General features: G+C 30.1%; 1 protein-coding gene across 8 annotated transcripts in view; it reads right to left on the bottom strand.

The window, feature by feature from the left end:
• The window catches only part of Itpr (Inositol 1,4,5,-trisphosphate receptor), a 256,216-nt gene that overhangs the window by 161,112 nt on the left and 72,560 nt on the right, over window positions 1-22,544 (bottom strand). For all 8 annotated transcript variants that reach the window (XM_075362620.1, XM_075362616.1, XM_075362622.1 and 5 more), the window contains exons 16-18: window positions 17,369-17,524; window positions 14,321-14,471; window positions 8,823-8,970 (exon numbers count right to left, since the gene is read on the bottom strand). In XM_075362620.1, coding sequence (XP_075218735.1) covers window positions 8,823-8,970; window positions 14,321-14,471; window positions 17,369-17,524 — 455 coding nt within the window. The remainder of the gene's footprint in view (window positions 1-8,822; window positions 8,971-14,320; window positions 14,472-17,368; window positions 17,525-22,544) is intronic.

Below are 22,544 nucleotides of genomic sequence, written 5' to 3'. Positions count from 1 at the left end.
TAATCTGACCAATCCACATGACAAAAGTAGAGAAAATACTGGACTAACCACCCACGCAGAAAAGCTACAAAGATGGTCAGAAAAAGTTCTACATGGTAAACAGAGGAACATCCTCTAACAAACCCACACACACACACACACAGAACTATCCTACAAATGGCTGCTAAGAGGAGAACTCTTCCCTGAAACAAAAGGATTTCTACCAGCAATTCAGGACCAAGTCATCTCTATAATATATCAGAAACACATTCTCAAGGATCCACAATTCAGACTAAAAAATGCAGGAAATGTCACATAGACATTGAAACAATAGGCCACATTACCAGAGGATGTAAAATACTGGCAGGCACACAGAAAGGCATGATATAGCTGCAAAAATTAATCACCACCAAATTGCAACAAACTACAACTTAAGTTACAACAGAAACTCCATATTACAAATATGCTCCAGAATCAATCCTAGGGAATTAAACATCAAAACTACAGGCTGGACAGGAAATTACTCACTGACAAAACTGTTACTGGGAAGAAACTGAACATTTCTTTAATAAATAAGAAGAATAAAAACACCTATTTTATAGAAGTATCCATAATCAATGACTACAACCTACAGCAAAAGGAACATGAGAAAATTTCAAATTATATAAGCTTTAAGGAAGAAATAAAGGAACTCTGGAAATAAAATCAAATCACTATAGTACCAAAAAACTTAAAAGGCTACTTAAATAAACTGAAAATTCTAGAAAGCACTCATACAACAATCCAGAAAGCCAAAGTTTTAAAAATATGAGGAATAGTCAGACAGTTTCTAAACAATCACTGAGCCAATCATGACTTGGATAGTCCTGTCATGATGGATACTTTCTGGATATGAGACGAGAATAGAAATAATAACAATAATAATAAGTACAATTAATTAAAAATGCATGATTCTTGTTAAAATATAATTACATAAATTTAATAGAATATAAAAAAACTTGGTCATGGGTAACATAATAAAATTCATCCCTGGTACACTGTACGTCTACTTGGTAAGCAATCTAGAAATTGAAGGGTGTGAAATAAAGTAAAATGCCTACTACAGTTGTGTTCAATCAACTGGATTATCTAAGTTAAGAACATTGGATACAAAATATCACTGTATCCTGTTGGCAGTTTTTAGCAGCTAATGGCCACAACTAATTCCAATATACACACACACACACGCGCGTGCGGACAGACGGACGAACACTTGAGATCTATTATAAAAAGCTTATGACAATGCCTATTTTAGCTATATGCTTTGTTACAATTGATTTACACAAGTAAAAATGGGCATAAGAGATAATGATTTGAAACCTTCTCAAGAAGGCTGTCTGCAACAGACAACTCTAACGTCATTAAATTTAACGAAGTAATCAATCAAAATGTATCACACCACAATAATTAATCATTTAATCATTAATTATCATTTGAATATGCAGGAACTAGCAGACAAGTGCAACATTTCAGATCACTCATGCTATGATGTTCTATCTAAAAACCTGGGAATACATTGCACCACAGTAGAGTTGTATGCTTTGTTTTACGTCTAGGAACAAAAAGGTCTTTGTGTTGTCTGGCAGGAGTTGTTAAGTTATCCTATTGATGAAAAAGAATTTTTTTATAAAAACTATAGGATGAGTTTACAGCTAACAAGTTTAAATTTCAATTTACTGTTTGCAATCAGCAAGGAAAAATTCACACAGAGTTCAAAAAATGTCATTTCAAGTTTTATCAAACAAGTTAATGTCAGTTTCTTTAATAGTGAATGGCATTAATTAAGAATTTTTACCAGAAAAATACCAACTGTAAACCAGCTTTACTCCTTGAAATTCTAAAAAGACTATATGAGAATACATTAGGAGAGGAGGCCCAAACTTTATTAAGAAAATTCTTTGTGCTTCTCCATAACAGTGCACCCATGCATTCTGTGTTGCTAAAACACAAGATTCTCGCAAAAATGGGTTGATTATTACACAGCCTCTGTACTCTCCTAACCTAGTCCTCACAGACCTTTTTCCCAAATTCAAATCAATATTAAAAGGTTGAATGTGACTTAACTGAGAACAGTAAAAAAATATATAAAAATGGTACCAAAGGCAAATTCCATCCAAACGTTTTTATGACTGCTTCCTGAATTAGAAAGATGTTGGGATAAGAAAATAAAGAAGATCAAAATAATGATATCAATAACAAGAAGACTGCTTCAAGGATGACGAGGATCAATAACTCCCATATTTTATATATATATAGAAATCTGTTCAGAAAAAAAAAATATAAATATATTTATTTTATTAGATTAACTAAAGTACAGAATAAATATATTCATCTCAATGTATATATTCATGATGTATATCATATTATGATGTATATAATCATCTCAAATTATGGGGGACATTCAATAATTAAAGAGACAAATTGATGTAAACATGAAACAGTTTTTGGAGTTTTGTACTTTCATGACTTTAGATTGGCATCACTGGGATGAGCTGACAAAAGCTGACGGATAAAAATTGTTTTGCTTATAACCTCAATTTGGCATTTAATGATGGCATGTCTGCTTCAAGTTTCCACATTAGTTGAACAACATTCAGTGATCTGTTTTTTGCTTTCTGAAGGTGAAAAACCGGCTAAAATCTTTTTTCGAATGATTTTACAGTGTGATGAAAGTTGTATGAACCGCAGCAATTTTTATAAGTGGGTAGAACAGTTCAAAAATGATCGAATGTTAGTGACTGACAAGCAATGTCCTGGTCAACCAGTTGAAGTGTCAACTCCTTCGCTTGAAACCCGCATTGACATTATTTGGGAAGACCGATGTATTACAGTTGAACATATAGCAAAAACAGTTGCACTAAGTGTTGGCACTCTTTAGTAACAAGATCAAGTCTAGTAAAACAAGTGCAAGGTGGGTCCTGAAATAGTAAACGCAACAACACAAGGAAACAAGACTCAAAGTATGTATAAACTTGAAAGAACGCTATGAAAGGGAAGATGACTCTTTTCTAAACAAGATTTTAATGTAGGTTTAAAATTGGGTTCACCATTTTGAACCAGAGTCCAAAACACAAAGCATGGAATGGAAGCACACCAGCTCACCTGTCCGAAAGAAATTCAGAACGCAAGCATCAGCAAGAAAAGTCATGTTGACCATCTTTTGGGATGCCCAAGGTATCATCTTTTGTGATTATTTGGAAAATCAGCGTACAATAAACAGTGTCTACCACTCAGACATGCTGATGAAAAAAGTAAAGCCAGCAATGAGAGAAAAATGTCGTGGATCTCAAAGAAAAGGTGTGATGTTGCTACAAGACAATGCTCACCCTCACACTGCCCAGCTGACTCAAGAAACCATTGGAAAAGTGGGTTGGGAGATACTACCACATTCTCCCTACAGTCCAGATTTTGCTCCCTTGGATTTTCATTTGTTTGGTCCACTCAAGGGAGCATTACATGGAAAAAGGTTCAGCAACAACAAGGAGGTCAAAGAATTTGTGAGAAAGTGGCTCAAATAAGACAAAGACTTCTTTGCATGAGATATAAAAAAACTAGTTCATCATTGGGACAAGTGTATTAATATTGTTGGGGATTATGTTGAGAAGTAGTAAAAGTCTCATTTTGTAAAAATACACAGTTTTTTCAACATCAATTTGTCTCTTTAATTATTGAATATCCCTTATACATTACAAACTTCGTCAAATATAATAACATACCATGCATTTATTTATTTTATTTAAAATTTAAAACCTTTAACCTTTTTATTTTTTATTTTAAACTTTTATTCAGTTAAATTAAAAATTAAAACAATATTTAAAAATATGAAAAATTAATTAAATTAACATTAAAAATTTAATTTAAAAAATTGTTACATATACAAAAATATGATGTTGTTATTAAAAATTAAAATAAAAATAGTTTTAAGTAAAGCAATTATGCATGTTGTCCATTTAACTGAACTTACTTTACTATCATAAAGTAAATATCATGAGTAAGTAAGTTTAATTAAATGGACAACATACATAATTGCTTTATTTACAATTATTTTTATCTGAATTTCTGATTTTTAATTTTAATTTGATATTATGCCCTGACGTCATATTTTTACACATGTAAAAATGTTTACATTTAATTTTGAATGTTAATTTTAATTAATTTTTAAATATCATTTTAATTTTTAATTAACTGAATAAAAGTTTAAAATAAAAAGATTAACAGTTTTAAATTTTAAATAAAAAAAATAAATGCATGATATGTTATTGTATTTTACAAAGTTTGTAATATAATTTGAGATGACTATATAATGCAGCTGATGTGAGTAAATCGCAAAAGTGCTCCTGCATATATGGTAAGTCATCCTACCTTATTTATTCTGTACTTTGGTTGATCTAATAAAATAAATACATTTGTATACAGTAACGAGGAGTATGATTCTTAAAAGAATTGATTTAAAAAAAAAAAATATATATATATACACACATGCACACATGTGCGCACCCACATGATCAAACCAAAGCAAATCACCTACACTTTCACACACAATGTAAACTCGTTCATGCAGACTGGTAAACTAGAAATAATAACTGGCCTCATGGACCAGCACAAAATTCTCATCATGAGTCTATAGGAAATAAGAATCGCCAACCAGGACACCATGGAATCTCAACGATATTGATTCTACAAAGATATACTTTGGAAGAGTGATGAAAAATGTCCCACTGTTTAGAACAGGCTTTTTGTCAGCCTCAAAATAATAAATTCCATACAAGAATTCAAGTCATGATTCCGAAGAATCTCAACACTCATCCTAAAAGCATCTAATAAAATCTACACTAAAATAAGTGGGTTATTATTAGTGGGTGCCCATGCACCCACTAATAATAAAAATAAGTGTCCCAAAGACTGTAAAGAAACAGAAAAGTTCTGGGATCTACTCGATCCGACTATAAATAACATCCCCAAAAAACATGTCATACAATTAATCAGAGACTTCAATGCTCAACTAGGCAGAGAAAAAAGACTGTGAAATCATCGGAAAATGGCCCGTCCAAAAGAAAAGAAACAAAAATGGACAGATACTAGTCGATCTCTGCAGAAACCACAACCTAATCTTGAAATTCACAAATTTCAAGAGGAAACCTCAAAAACTCAAAACCTGGAAACACCCCAACTACACTAAAGGAGAATGGCAACTAGACCATGTCTTCATGGACAGACACCACCACAAGGAGATCTACAACGTAAAAGTCCTCTGAGGAGTAGACATAGGCTCAGACCACTATGTAATCAAAGTTAAAATTAAATTTACTACCCAAAAAAAGCAACAAAACCAAGCCCCTAAAAAACTAAGAGAAAAATGGACACTACTCAACTAATCAAGAATGAAAATTACCAAAAAGCAAACGAAAAATAACAATCATGGATAAACTGGAATATCTAGTCAACAACCTTAAACAAGTCACAGAAAAATTAGCTCCAATAAAATCCAGTAAAAAAACATCAATGGTGGAACGGTGAATGAGACAAAACACTCGAGAAAAGACATCAAGGCTATTTTACCAATCCCAAAATTCAGAAACAACCCTCCAAAACCAAGTAAAACAAGGAAAAGAAACCACCTGAACCCTAGGCAGAATAAAATGAGAACACCATAAAGACACAGTGAAGTCAATAGAAAAAGAATTCAGTAAAACACAGTGAGAGATAATAAAACCTTAAAAAATCAGCTCCAAAAATATGAACCCCCAACCCTAGTAATAAGGAATAAAAATTGTAAACTGGCCCATAATAATAAAGACAACATGGAAATCATGTTTCAACCAGATATTTCAACAAACTCCTAAATTGTGAAGAAGAACCAACAGAACTCCTAAACTTCAATACCAACACTACCAGAAAACATCAACCCTCCCACAATAAAAAAATCTACCCAGCACTGGGTGAGATGAATAATTACAAAGCAGCGGAAGAAGATCAGACTTTGCAGAGATCTGGAAACATGCAGGAAGATTAGCAAGAACTGCCCTTCATCAACAGTTTGTCAACATCTGGATCAAAGAAGAATACCAGAACACTGGACGACAGTCCTCACCAATTTGCTACACAAAAATAGAGAACAAAACAGACCCTAACAAATACAGGGGAATCTCACTCCTAGACACAACATACAAAATTCTTTCAAGACTCATCCTCAACAGGATCGGTTCACAACTCTTGAGAAAGAACTATAAGAATACCAGGGAGGTTTCAGACCCTGGAGGAGCTGCCCAGATTCGATCATGAATCTCAAGCTAATAATGGATTACAATAGGAAAAGAAACAGACACATGGTGGTAACATTTGTAGATTTCAAGAATGCTTATGATTGCATAGACAGAGAATCCCTACTAAAAATTCTAAGACACCTTGAACTACAAACCAAATTAATAAACATGATAAAACTGACACTCACAAACACAAGTAGAAGGTAAAATTCAGAGACAAGCTCTCGGAACCATTTGCGATTAAAACAGGACTGCCCCAAGGTGATTATTTAAGACTCACCACTATTATTCAACTGCGCTCTAGAAATGGTAATGAGGTATTGGCTCAAAAAATACCCTCAAAAATAAAAATAGGCTGAAAAATCAAAACAAACTGTTTTAGTTTTGTTGATGACTTGGCACTGCTAGCAAACAACGATGAAGCTAAAGCACAGATATTTTTTTTTTGTCTTCAGTCATTTGACTGGTTTGATGCAGCTCTCCAAGATTCCCTATCTAGTGCTAGTCGTTTCACTTCAGTATACCTTCTATATCCTACATCCCTAACAATTTGTTTTACATATTCCAAACGTGGCCTGCCTACACAATTTTTCCCTTCTACCTGTCCTTCCAATATTAAAGCTACTATTCCAGGATGCCTTAGTATGTGGTCTATAAGTCTGTCTCTTCTTTTAAGTATATTTTTCCAAATGCTTCTTTCTTCATCTACTTGCCGCAATACCTCTTCATTTGTCACAGATATTAGAACTTCAAAACAGTATAAATAAAATTGGCTTCAAAATATTGTTTAGGGACAGAAATTCTGCCCCTAAAACCAACACAATTAAAAGAAGTAAACATAAACGGTAATAAAATCAAAATAGTAACCCAATTTAAATACCTCAGGGAAATAATAACCAACAACCTAAACAAAGAACCTTGTTTCAAATAAGAAGAAACAAACTAGCTAAAGCTCAAAATTTAACCTGGTACACTGGCAATAAAAAATGCTTATCAATAAACGCAAAAATAAGACACTACAACACAGTTACAAAACCAGAAGCCACTTATACAGCAGAAACGCTCTTCCACCTGAACAAACAATCCGACAGACAGATTCTAGAAAATTGAAAGAAGAATTGGAAAACTTGCATCAGAAAGATGAGTAGTGGTGGACTGTGCCTAATAAAATTGTTGGCAAAGAGTTAGAAGCCATCACTGATGGCTTCATGCGTAAGAGGAGACTAGGATTCTTTGAAAATATCATGAGGATGCAAGATTCAAAACTTCTGAAACAGCTAGTACAGCACAATCTCGAATCGTAAAACACCAAGACAGGATGCAGACAAATCAGAGAAATAAGAGAGAATGCGAAGGAAATTGGCCTTACACCAGAAAACACCTGGCATAAGATAAAATTAAACAAGAGAATCAAGAATAAAAACACTCACTTAACAGTCACAAGAAAAAACTCACAACACGAACATTATCAACATTAGAAAGGCACAAAGATTGGAACATATGAAAAGGTACATGTAATAAGCATATGAAAAGGAGGACTGTAAGGCTCAAACAGTCCCATCGAAGAGACTTGGATAATGGACTGAATAAATTGATCCTATGTGGTCATAAAAGATAATAATAATAAAAATATAAAAGAGTATATAGATCTGTAATGTATAACATAAATGTTTATACAAGTATATCTGTTTTATACATACACCTTTTTTTATTCAAATACACAAACCAATAAAATCAGAAAAAAATCCAAGTCAAGTACTAAAAATAAAAACAAAAGATATTTAACAATATATAAAATTAAAATCTTTTTTTTTTCAGTATTTAGGTAATTGTATAATAATAATAAACAATTAAACTAAAAATTATCATTAAACATTTTATTTTGTATAACTTGGAAAAAAATTTGCTGCAATCTTCAAAGCACATATAACACCCTCAAAATGAAAATACTTGGTAAGAGAAGATCTTAAGGACTAAAGGTCTTAAGACTTGCAATTTAAAACATTTTCTTAATAATTATCAGTAGTTATAAAGTCAGGACAAATTTACCAATTTTTAATCACAATACATTTATTACAACCTTCATAAAAACATTATTACATAATCTGACAAACATACAATTCTGATCTGAAGAGATGTACCCCACATTTCTATCTAAAGAGGTAGTCATCACAATTTTTGCAACATTATATGTGACAGTCTTGCCTTTCCCTATAGACAAAAGATCGATTACTGACTAGGTCTCACCATGAAGGAACGTTCATATAAAACTACTAGATAGAACTTTATGTAAAGTGAACAGGATTTCTTGTAATAAGAATCACAATGACAATAACATATTAAAGACAAATCAGGGCTACTTTCACTTACTAATAACAAAATACTACTTATTGTTTAGTATTAGCTAAAGAAATGAAGTGTAGGGTTCAAGAATTTGTGAATTCTTAAATAAGTAGACAATAATCTATAAATGTAAGCATACCTACCTACTAAGTTAACTAAGTTCAAAACAAATTTTTATATAAGAAAATAAATCCTTACAATGAATTTCTCCAGTGGGTATCTTTCCTTTGGTGAAATCATTTTCCGAAACACAGTCCAATATACTGAGGAGAGTTTTAGTTAAACGTAGTAAATCACTAAAACTGTAAAATCCAAAATATATCAGATCTCTAGCAAGTTTTACTACCTGAAAATAGATAATATTACCTGATAAATAAATAATATTACAATTAAATTTATTAACAGTAAACAAATAATCATTAAAAATAAGATAATAGATAAAAATGTAAAAATTTGAATGATTTAAACATACACATCAGATCAATGTCTTTCTAATCAATAATTGAAAATAAAAATATACAAATAAGACATAAAGTACCTTTTGTTCATTTTTAATTGGTGGATTTACATTTTATATAGTGTGATGAGATGAATTTTTCATTATAATTTTTGCATTTCATTTGGTTAGTGAATTTAGTAAGGTGAAATTAAACATAATAATTTCATTTCTTTTTTTTCTCATTTGTTTGGATTTATGTAACTGTTCTATGTAGAGTGTGTCTTGTACAATGAATTAATGAGATTTATGTTGGTTGAAATGCTGTTCTTTGTTGGCAGCCATTAAGTGCACACTGTAGAATAGTGGACAGTGTTGGTCCCTGTGCACTAGGTTCAAATCCAGCAGCAAGGTCAAATTTAATTTTTATTTATTACCATTGACTGATTTTCATCTAGGTTGTAAAGTGAATAAATTTTAGTAAATTGCTTAATTAACAAAAATTGGAAAAAATACAGAGTGCATACTAATAGTGAATAAATTACCAGCAAAACCATTCCTTATTTAGCAGAGAAGGTGCAAAGTTGAACAAAAATTTTAATACATAAAATATAAAATATTTAATGAAAAAACAGAGAATGCAGAATGTACATTAACAAAAATATTACTTGTCTCCTAATTGAAACTATTAATTTACACTTACAATTTGTATCCATTTTTATAATTGGTTTAAATAAATTACATAATTCATTTACTGTTTGTCTGTCAGTAAACTTCTGTGGAACCATACGACTATGCTAGTTACGGCACCATGTCATGCAGATCTTTATGATAAGCAGATGTTTTCAATTCAAATAATGGAGAAAGTTATTGGGTTCTTGTTAAATGCTCTAAATTCTTCCCTAATGCTGTATAGTATCTGATAAACAGTTCGGTTTCTGCAATTAGCCTTTTTTCTATAAAATTTTATATTTTATAAAATTTCACACTATATTTCTGAGAATCTTATGTACTGATTTTCCGTATAGTTTATTTGAATTTAATATTTTTACAACTATACTAATTAACAAATAAGTATAATAATATTTTCAGACTTTATTTCAGGAATTAGTAACCACTGATAAATATATATATGTATATATATAATTTATATTTTTACACTTAAATTGAAAACAAATGAATTTAATGACCATGTAGATAGACATGATTTGGGCCACAGTTACTGGGATACTAGCAAGAAACAGATCATATAAGTTCACATAAAATTTATCCTCTTTTGGAAGGTTCTAATCATTGAAAAGTTTTCTAAACACCTTCCCTTTTTATTATATAACTCATAATTATTCAGATTCATGGAAAAAAAATTTAGGTCAGTGAGTTATAACCATCCAACTAGTTCCTAGAGCAGCTGTAAGCCAGAGATAATTAATTCCTTAGCATCACATGACCATGCTGTTGCAGCCTTACCTGTAGAAAGATCTCCTTCGGTGGATTTTTTTAGTTGAAGTTAAATAACAGTATTTTTATTATATAAATCATATCTACATGAAACATGTTGAAACCATTTTTATTTTTTTGTGCAATCTGACTTGTCTTTCAAATCTACCAATAATGACCCCTTCGTGTCACAGATCACTTCCTCAGTTTTAAATTTCTGTCAACATTTAAATACTGACAATGCCTTCACAGAAATAGTTACTCAGTTAACAGACATACAAACCAGCTGTAAGTGGTAGTTAAATAAGTCCATTTCATTAAAATGTATTTTTAATTCAGATATGAGACCTTCAGGAATTATTTTCTTTGTCACCATCAACACTTCTTTCTGATATTTATTCCTGGTCTTTTATAATACTTATACTTGAAAGTGACAACTTAAATTTTGTGACTATTTCAAACCTTGCTTCTCTTGGGTTAAAAGTTTGTTTTTCGTTTAAAGCTATATTTTTGCTATTATCTGCCATATTACTAACACATTTATGCTTATAGATTAAATTAATTATCCTACCTATGCTGTTTATTTGCTGAAAATTAATAATTACGACAAATACAAAGTAAGATAAAAGTGCAAAATAGAACTACAGATTACATAAGACAAAGCAAAAGTATAATAACAAAAATCCTTGACTAAAATGTTGAGACAGACTAAAATATTTTTAAAAAGGTTGATTAAGCAGATTACACAAAATAAGAAAAGTTACTTCAAAAATCTTCAATTCCCACTGAAAAACTATTCATGCTAAAAAAATTGTATCAAGGTATTAAGTAAAGTAAAGTGGTTAAAGAACACTGAATTGCTAAAATACTGAACTGGATAGAATGGGCTAATTTTGATTCAAGGAAGGCTATAAAAAAACAGTGGTTGTAGTACTAGGAAGGTTTCACTAAATGGTGGTTGTTGTACAATTTGTCATGATCAGTCATAAAACAGAGATACTTTGTTTAACGCTTAACTTCTAACTACATATTATTAATACTACAGTACCTAGTTCCTTTAGGCAAGTGATAGTTACTCTTTATTTTTACAGTGTGCATACAATGACTTCATTAAAAAGATTCTTTAATATTTATTGCATGCCTTCTAATAATGATTTTTACATTCTAAATTATCATTTTCAATTATTCCACCTGATGTCATTCACTAGCAAAACTAGAGTGAGGATAAGTGTATTCTGGGAAAAATTAATCCCCATTATATTTACAGTCATGTTAATCCTCAAGTGTCGACAGTTTTCAACAGTCAGAACACAACTAGGGTTCAAAATAAATCTAAGTTGAATTCAAAATAAAACATAATTTACGTTTGTGTATAATAACAAAAAATAACATATTAAACATTTTTTTAATTAAAAACATAATTAGGTACAATAAAAAGAAGAGAACAAAAACACTACTATTGCCAAAATGACTCCTGTGCAATGTTCATACACATCACTGGCCTCCACGGAGGAAGCAGTAGCATCCCTACTTTTCAAATAAAAGTAAATGAATAAAAGAATAACTTATATTTTAATATGTAATTTGGACTGGCATGTTCCTTCAACAAGAAATGAGTGATAGATATAACAAAAATTCAGCATGTAACCTTTACATATATTCTTTCTTAGTGTAGTTCTATTAATCAACTACAAGATTAATAAAGAATATCACTAATTTAAATGATTGATGTTCTTTCTTTCATTTTAAATTAAGTTAATAGAAAAAAAATGTATCAAATATTTAATTAAATTGTTCAGGTATAGTTTTGTATTAAAAATACATTTCTAAAATCTTAAATACTGCATTGTGATTTATTAACAGAGTAATTTTACATATTCTATAATTAACTCCAGTATTGATTGTGCATTAGTATACTGTTTAGAGTAACTTGAAGGATTTTTTAATTTGATAAAATATTGTTCTGCCTTTATACCTGATTTTAGACTAGCACAGACTCGCTGTCAATACTATAAGTTGTAAACAAAAATATATCTCCTTACCATTAAGTGTTAGAAAATAATTCTCTAGTACATCAACAAAGCTGGTGATTTCTAGTTAAGTGCAGTTTACTGCCACTAACTAGTTAATTCAAACATGAATAAAAACAGAAAAGTGGCTAGAAATTTCTTTTAAAATTATGAATTAGTTTTACGTCTTTACTATTTTCCAGTAAAGAGATTTTTATTAATCCCAGCGACCCACAGTCCATAACTGTACTTCAACACGCGACACAAGTAGGAAAAGTTGATTTTGTGTGTAGGGTTTGCTATTTAGATATTTATTTGATGTAACTTTATCATTACATTATAGTTTGTTAGTTGATTGTGTTCACTATGATTTAGTTTATGGTTTTGTACTTGTTTTAGGACTTCTGGAGTATTTTATTAGTCTTATTTGATATTAATTCGCATAAGTAGTCTGACAGGTTATCTTGGCTAGTTTGGTGTGTAGTTTAAATTCCCTTTAAACTGCATATATTTGTTTGTTTTTATTGTTTAGTGTTACTTCAGTTTATGCCATTTATTTATTATTAAGTTAGCTGTTATTTTTTAACAGCTGTTGTTGATTAAGGGCTCAACACCTAATATTGTTAATGGTAACGGGTGGTTACCGGACTATTTCACAGGAGGCAATCTTGGTGATTGCAGGCGTGAAACTGATAGACTTGATTGCGTCTGAGAAGCAGCAGCGGTATGTTGCTAAGAATTCCAGTGAGTTGAATTTGGATAAAGTTCAAGAAATTGAACAACATGGCAATGCCTTGTGGCAGGCCAGATGGGATGAGACAGAGGGTGGGCATTATACGCATGATCTCTTTCCAAATGTTGTTGATTAACAGGATGCCTCTTGGGTGCACCCTAATAAATATGTGACACACTCTCTTTCTGGCTATGGTGTTTTTAGGGGCAGACTACAGAAATTTGGCCTGGTGGATTGTGGGATGTGTCCTCAGTGTGGACAATTGGATGAGTACTCAAAGTAAGAGTTAATGCACATGGAGCTTGATATAATGCATTGGCTTGATTTTATCGGGTCGGCATTGGATCTCCATGTAAACTGGAGGAGCCAGGCTGAATGGGCAATAGTGGAGAGTTTTATAGTGTACTTAGCAAATAAAAGGATTGTTTAGGGGATCTAGAGATCTACAGCTCTGCTTGGATTTCTTTTGTATTCTTTTATGTTTTGTTGTTGTTTCTGTCCATTGTTTTGTTTCAATGTTACTGTGTTGTTATTGTTCCGTGTAATATTTTTATGTTTCGTGTTGTATGTTGAATTCACCTTTACCTTCTACAGGTAGGTAGTTCAGTTCCTTTGTTTAATTACGTCCTTTCAGTCTTACTTAAGACCCAGTAAGATGTGCTATGTTTTGAATTCATTAAATAGTAGTACACCAATGAGAACGTCACTTGTAGCATTTGCATCGGTGGCATCCTGGCCAAGGTGGACTGGAATATGTCAAGAGCCGAGGTTTCGAAGATGACCTCCAGTAAAGCCCATAAGGGCTAGGAAAAGACTGTGTGGCAGAGGGTGTCTTCTCCTATGGGGGTCAGGCCTATAATAACTCAGATTAGAGAGAACCTACTGACATATTTTTTTAATACATATAACACAAAGAAATACTGCTCCTATAATTTTGCATTCGATGTTTTTTCTATACTTTTATGGATTTTTCTTGTAACTTTGCTCACTAAATCACTTGTTTAATACTACTAATTTATTTATCAAAAATAAACTACACAAAAATTTAAACAATTTATATAATCACACTTTGTATACATACTTCAAAGGTAAGCTTATTTTGAAACTGATCAGCGAAAGTCCACATTTTAGCTACAACATTACAAAGATAATCTTCAACAAATAAAATAGTAGAACTAAATTTTGCATGAACAGCTTCTTTATTCTGATCAGGTGTATGATTACTGTCATAACTGAAAAATAAGAACATATTTTTTCTTTAAACTAAAAGAAAAATACTGTTACAAGCAAAGCAGAAAATATATTTAATAACAATGTAAAATTTAAAGAAATACATTGGCTTAATTGTTATTACTACTGTTTAATGTTTCCATAAGTAGAAATACTTATGCAATGGACATGTTTCTATGTAGTCATAATAATACAGTAGACATACATGTGACATTACTATTTTAATGCACCAATTAAGTTGGATAATATTTGTTGAACAAGTAAAATCTATGAGATTTAATTATAATTTACTAACATAGAGGAGAAAGTACAGTTGTTTCTGCAAAATAGTAAGCAATATCAAATTAGACCTTATATAAAATCTGATCAAAAAAATCTGACATGTTTTTTCTTGAAAAGTATTTGTGATCGGTAAATTTGATACAGCACAGTATTAGTAATTAGTGCAAAAGCTTGCTTTTTTGTAAACCTCACAGTGTGTAAGTTTTTGTCTAATAGCTAATGTACTCATATATATTAGTATAACAAGTTCTTGTCAAATTTTTATTTTGTGCATAATTATAGAACATGTTGAACAAAATTACTGCATCAAGTTCTCTATAAAGCTTGGTGGATACCCGAAGCAAAACATTTCATTAGACTAAGCAGACTTTCAGGAATGAAGTTATGGTGGTTACACTCATTAAAGAATCATTATAAAAGTTTTCAAAATGACTGAACTTCAGCCGAAAGTGACCAACACAGTGGATGGGTGTCAATAAGTTGAAATTCTAATGTCATTAACAATGTGGTGCAGATTGATAATGGAAATTGTAAGACATATGTCCATGAACTGGGCAAATAACAACATTGGGATTAGTGATGCTTCTGAATATTCAATATTTTCAGATGATGTGGGCATGCATACAGTGGCCACAAAACTACAGCCAAAGCTTTTTTTGCTTGAAAAGAAGATCTGTCTTGACATTCCACAGGACATGCGAGAATATGCCAACATTGAAATCAAGTTAATTAAGACCGTGATAACTGGTAATGAATTTTTGAGAGTACACTGAAGAAACCAAAACTTACCCGCCAAAGTGAAGTCACCATCAAATCCATGCCTAAAGAAAGAATGACAAGTAAGGCATGACGTAAAAGTAGTTCAGTACAAGAAACCAAACCTGTGAGAATCATACACTGGCAGTTGCATCATGATAACATACCCACTTATTTATCATGTTCAATCTAAGACTTCTTGACCAAGCACAGAATTTTTCAAGTTTACCAGGCTCCTTACTCACCATAGATGGCTTCTTGAGACTTCTGATTGTTCCCCGAGTTGAAGTTGCCACTGAAAGGGTCCCGATTTGACAACTAGGACATAATGAAAAATATAAAAGCACAGCCAGTAGCCATATCAAAACAGGGATATGAAAACTGTGTCCAGCAATGGAAGGACCACTCTGTAGTGAGTGGAATCACAAGGGAACTGCTTCAAAGAAGATTAACATTGAAAGCCATTAGGCAAGTTCTTTAGTTTCATTGCTGAATAATTTTGAACAGCATTGTTGAATAATTTTTGATACTGCACACTCATATTAATAGTATAAAATACCTTTTATACCATTAAAGCAGAACTTTAAATAGCAGATTGAAGCATAACTGTAAATGGCAGATTTTTAAAGTCATGATGACTAATAATAAGTCAGCAGCAGAAAATATGTACTCTAAATAATCTTATAATTATTAAAAAAGAATCTGTAGAAGTTTGAAGGCCCTTAACTCCTGAAACTGTTTGTTTCATTCTACCAGTAAGCCCTTGTAGTATTCGATGAAATTCTTATTATAACAATTAGAATAAAATTTGACAGTCACTTCATAAACTGCCACTAAAGTAAACTGTCAGTTATAATATTTAACTCATTCAGAGCATGTAAAACATACAGAAACCTCATTTTCAATTCAACCCGTTTACTTTCTGGAGCAATGAAGTAGCAGTGTGCTTCCAGTATGAAAAAATATACAAATCTACATACATACAGATCCGATTACAAAATGATAAAAAAATATGTGCTCTTGGCTATATATTAAACAAGCCTCAGAAAAGTATACATGACAGGAAATCATGTCATTGAAAAGTATTTATTTACTCTAACAAATCATACAAAAATAAATTTAGGAACAGCAGACCATGATTCAAATTTTTTTGCTTTCAAAAGTAAATCGATTTCAAAAGAACCAGAACTCATGAAAAGTAAAATTTTAATTCAAATTTCCTGTTTTTAGTTACAAGCTTATTAAAACTGTAAATGATGCTTAAACAGTATTTAAACACTTATAAAAGTAGATTATAAAATAACATAGGCTGGATGGAAAGTGACAAGTAATGAGCTACACTTCTGTTTTAAGATTTATCAAGTGATGATGGATTAGATGACTCCATTAATAAAGAGCAGACTGATGTCTTCAAAGTGAATTTCAACAATTATATCAATCAGAACCCTCAACAATGACCTGGCTAACCTAACCTTTAAACAACCATGAACACATTTTTTCTTCTTGTTTACCTTAAGCATATTAGTGAACATTTTACATAATTGACAAAAAAAGTAACTTGACAGAAGGGAGCAGCATTAACAGAATCAATGCAATCTGTATTTTCTCAGCAACCTACTGAAAAATAGTATAAGGGACGATGTATAATATGATACACATGGAAAGCAAAGGAAACTAATTTTACAGTGACCTTGAGATGTTAATTATTTTAAGTAATTTTGATATCATATAATTCATGATACCTGACAACTTATAGTATGTTTACACAAAAACCAAAGACACTTTCACTATTTTGGTCACAATATTTTAAGAAAGGATATAATAAAAATAAATAATAAGTAATTCTTAAATTAATACATACTCATTAATGGACATTTTTGGAGGTATTTCAGACCACAGACGTGCATATTTAACTGGTGTTACAGGTTCTTGTGGATCACGATCCACATGTAAATGTAACATAAGACGACAGAAAGATGCTCTGAGCTCATATGAGACATTCTCATCTGCCATACACCTACAAACAATAATCATTAACATGTAGGTAAATTTGTATTATTATGATTCTAACTGCATTTACTCACTGTAGTTATGAATTATTCAAAAACAAAAAAAATGTGCAACAAATATAGTACTTAACAAAACTTTTTTATACTAAATGATAGCATATAATGGAATTTATATAAATTAAACAACTACAAAATACAAGTCACATACTAATAGATAAGTTACACTGTAGGAACAGCAAAATCCTTTAACAAAAATAACCTATGTGATGTTATATTCCTATTTCTTATAAAAAAATTAACCCTCACTGAAATGAAACTAAGACCTTAATAGGTGAAGTGTACAATATGAGTAGGATCAGCAGTTTAAAAGGCTCTAATGTTTTTCTTTTTTATACTAAGTCCAAAGAAGTGGGAAAGATTATATTTAACTGTAATATACATCAGTTTCATCAATTAATAATTTAAAATATTAATGGTAAATTTTTAAATATTAATGGTTTGGTTTAAAATGGTAGTGGAATTTAAACAGCACTTTGATAAAAAAATGATACTTCCTTCACTAATTTTAGGTGTTTAACACTTAATGGCAGTAAACACTGCAAAAATTGTATGAAGTATGTCTTCATGAAGAATGTCTCACTTTAGTGAAAAAAAAAAAACCAAATCATTTATTTACCTTCAGACTGACGTTACATGGGATACAACACAAGATGAGGATGAGTTGTTAAGGTGTGCATATGAAAACCAAGGCTTCACTAAGATTAAGTACTTTGCAGTGAATTCTACAGAATTGTAAGATAAAATAATCTAATTATTTTTCACAATTTTAAGAGCAAGAAACATTTTGATGAAGATTTTAAATAATAACTACATTTGCATTTTGTTATACCTCATTCATACTCAATCTCACCAAATTTTCTTTTGTTTTATATACATATCAGAACAGTCTTGCACCCCAAAGTCATATAATGTGTATAATTTTTTTTTTTAATGTCAGCCAACCTCTCTTTCATGCACATCACTAATTAAACATGTGTTGGCATTCTTCCAACTAGTATATATATCAAGTATATAATAAAATGATGTGTATAGCAATAAAAATATGGTCATACTATTGTATGGGAGAATGATCTGATCTATAGGTCCTTTGTGTGGAAAATGCAATGTTCTTCTAATACTACAGAACATGTCCCTACCACAAATATAATTATTTTAATTAATGCCATATAATGTAATTTTTTATAAAATGGAAGTCTATATTCTATCAAAAATATATAACTTTTAATTTTGTTGGTACTTGGAAACACTCATTCTTCCTCTAAATAAATAAAAATGCTTCTATTTAATAAGTTTTCATTTTTAATTAGTCCAAATAATAAATCCACATAAATTAATTAAAGAGTATTTTCCAATTTAAAAAGAAAAAAGTATGTGTATGTGTGTGTGTGTGTATTCTATCAGTTTGAATACAGAAATCCTGTATCGCATCATGAACTTCTTCACTTTCATAGATTATATGTACTGAATACATACAAAACAAATTGAACATAATGTATAGATAACTTTCTATTAAGTGTCAAAAAGAATTCTTTTTAATATTCACTTAGTTTAAATAGTTTACCTTTACTACTAATTTATAGATTTCATATCTGAATAATAATTTTACATTCTTCACTAACCATCAATAGCTTAAAAGGCATAAAACTATGATGAATAAAACAAAATAAAGAAAAAACTAAAATTACGAAATAAGATATAACTTGGAAATATGATATAGTTATTTAAAATAATTAAACATAAATAATTGATTTTTACAAAAGAACTACTACACAACTGAGTGCGTTAGGTAACACCTTCAAATTAAACTTGAATGAACATAATGACTAAAAATACAGAACTACCCATATAAAATACTACTTATTCACAATACAGCTCAAAAATAAAATAATTGTTACAAGTAAGAAGTTAAAAAATAAACAAAAAAAAAAAACACCGTTACTGCCAAATCACAAACATTAATTTTTTATTCAGCTGATGAAAATGTTCATAAATATCTCAATTCTTAGGTTACAGTTTACAACAAACAAGAATATAAAGTAAAATAAATAAAAATTCATGCTATTTTTCATCTTAAATATAAAATCATTGGTTATAAACAAAACAAAAATTTATTTTACAAATTCCAAACGAAAACTACATACTTAAACCATTCAGAAAGCAAAATTAAGAAAATATAAGAAAGTCCCAATACCCAAATTTCAGTTCAGTATTAATTGAGGGTGGTTTATATATATATATATATATATATATAATTACAATTGAAGCAACAAATTATCAATATTTAACAGGAGTATGAAGTTTAGCAGCCATATTATGATCTTTTCTTAAATCACAAACATATTACATTAGCCAACAAACTTAAATTAAAACAAAATATAATTTTATTATTGTGACAAAATAATTAAACTAATATTTGTAAATTTATTATGATAAGAACTGTCGAGTAAAATAACTGCTTAAAATTTTTATTCAATCTGTTTTTTAATTTTGATGAGTAGCTTTGAATAAATTTAATAAGTTTCATTCTATACCTTCTGATTCCATAAAAATATGTAACAAAACCAACATATCTTGGATAGGATGGTAAACTGCATCTCTTACAACCTGATCATTCCATAACACCTGGCAAATCTCTGGAAGTTACATCCTGAGAATTGTAGGATATGAAATAAGGATAAATGTTAATTAGCCATAAATTGTTTAATCCTTTTAGTGTCATACGTGTAGTGTAAAAAGAGGTGTGCCATGTCGAATGAATATCACTACAGAACACAATTTTTACATGTGCTATTTACCACTGACTGTTTTATTACTATAAATCATAAAAATCTGAAAAAATTAAATACGACAATAAAAAAAATTCATCACAACATATTTAATATTGGCCAGTTAATAAGTTTGGCATAACAATCATGTTTTTAGAAACAGAATTGTGCTTTTCCAGGGTTTAATTTTTTTACTGTAATCATGACAGTATAAACAAAGTTTCAAATTTTTTGGCAGTGAAGACTAGTTTAAATCTAAATTAAAAATTTATTGCTCATTTAATTTGTCATTTAATCTAATGTATAATTAAAAGAATTTTGAATTTACAAAATAAAGAAAAAAATAAGAATAGTAACAGTATTAAGTAATAAAGAAACATGTAGAGGTTTTGACTTAGTGTCTACCATCTGAGATGAAACTAAGTTTTATATGAATTGATGCTCTCACAGAAGTTTTAACTTAGTATCCATCATCCGAGATGAAACTTCGCTTTATATGAATTGATACTCTCGGTTAATTTTTCTACCTAAATTACAATTATATTTCTAAAACTATTTTTTTTTTTAATAGACCAACATCAAATTAAATCTATTACCTTCAAATTAAGTACAAACATGATGAATATCTGAATTATGAGTAAACAACAACAGAGACCAAAATTGAAATTTTAACTTAGTATCCATCATCCGAGATGAAACTTCGCTTTATATGAATTGATACTCTCGGTTAATTTTTCTACCTAAATTACAATTATATTTCTAAAACTATTTTTTTTTTTAATAGACCAACATCAAATTAAATCTATTACCTTCAAATTAAGTACAAACATGATGAATATCTGAATTATGAGTAAACAACAACAGAGACCAAAATTGAAATTTTATGAAGGACCATGAGTGTTTTTAATGAAATTATTCCATTTGTTTATCATTGATGTTTATACATTAATAAAAAACCAACCAAATCAGAAATGAGACCTTACAACTAGTACAGGTCCCATTTGGTTCTTTGTTGATTACAAGCATAAGCTTTGTTGGTTACTAAAGCTATTTGAAAATTAATGAGATTCCTGACTGCCAATTGCAGGAGATAAAATGTTAGTGTTTTACATCACATAAGAATAAACACAGCTATTGCAATGAACTTTCCCAACCAGAAGAAATTTTAAAGATCATCTTTTAAAAAAATGAAATCAGACTCCACAGGTTGATTTTTTGCTCTGTGGGTTTCAAGTAACAAATATTAATTAGCGAATGATTTCCTGTTTGTTTTTTAAGAAAAACTTATCTGTAAAATATTTCATGCAGTTCTTGAATATAACAGATTGAAATGCATTCCCCATGTGGAATGCAGTAGAAAATCCTAATAACAGGAACATTAAGAAAATAGCGTCCGGAAATAGAAAGAATTAAAGATAAAATGGTAAGAGTAAAAACATCCTTTTAAACACATGTTCTCTAGAGAAAAGTTAAGAAAAAATGGGAGCAGTTTCTTCGAATATCAATAGAATACAGTAGCTTCAAAGAGTAGAACATCAGTCACCATGTAATCCCATAAACAGACAATGGAAATCAATGATAAAACAACAAAGATGTTTTACAGAACAATAAAATCTATATGTATTGGTTTTTTTTTTTACCAGCAAATAATATTGTTTATATATTTATGCTTCTGGATGTTTCTTATATATTTATTTGTACAAACTCTTCAAAACTCACACCACACAAAAACAATAACTGAATTATAATTTTTAACTTCAATTAGTTTTTTTTAGCAGTATGAAGGTATACAGAATTCACTTAAATTAACAGAAAAGAAGATACAAACAGTGTACAAAGAACATGTACAAACAGTGTACATGTTCTGTTTGCAGTACAGTATACAAACAGTAGTACAAAGGAGAACTAACTGAAGTTAAAAAATTTTACATCTTAAAAAGTATGCAGACTACACTGTCAAAACTTAAGAGATCAATCAAACTGAAATACAAATATAAAAAACAACATGCATCTTGCTTCTCTTACGTAAGTAAAAGGTGAATATTTTATATTAAAAATTCATAGAACAGTAAGATTCCCTTATGTAGATAGAATGAATCCAAGGAACCAGGGACATTCTGTAGGAAAAAATAATTAATATTAAGATATAAAGTAAGACTTATTACAAATATAAAAAAAAAAAACTACTTACAGAACTTCCAAA

This window comes from Lycorma delicatula, chromosome 4 (assembly GCF_047948215.1).
Source record: "Lycorma delicatula isolate Av1 chromosome 4, ASM4794821v1, whole genome shotgun sequence".
Taxonomy (NCBI): domain Eukaryota; kingdom Metazoa; phylum Arthropoda; class Insecta; order Hemiptera; family Fulgoridae; genus Lycorma; species Lycorma delicatula.
The sequence above is the reverse complement of the archived record's forward strand: the minus strand, read 5'-3'. Positions and strand labels throughout refer to the sequence as shown.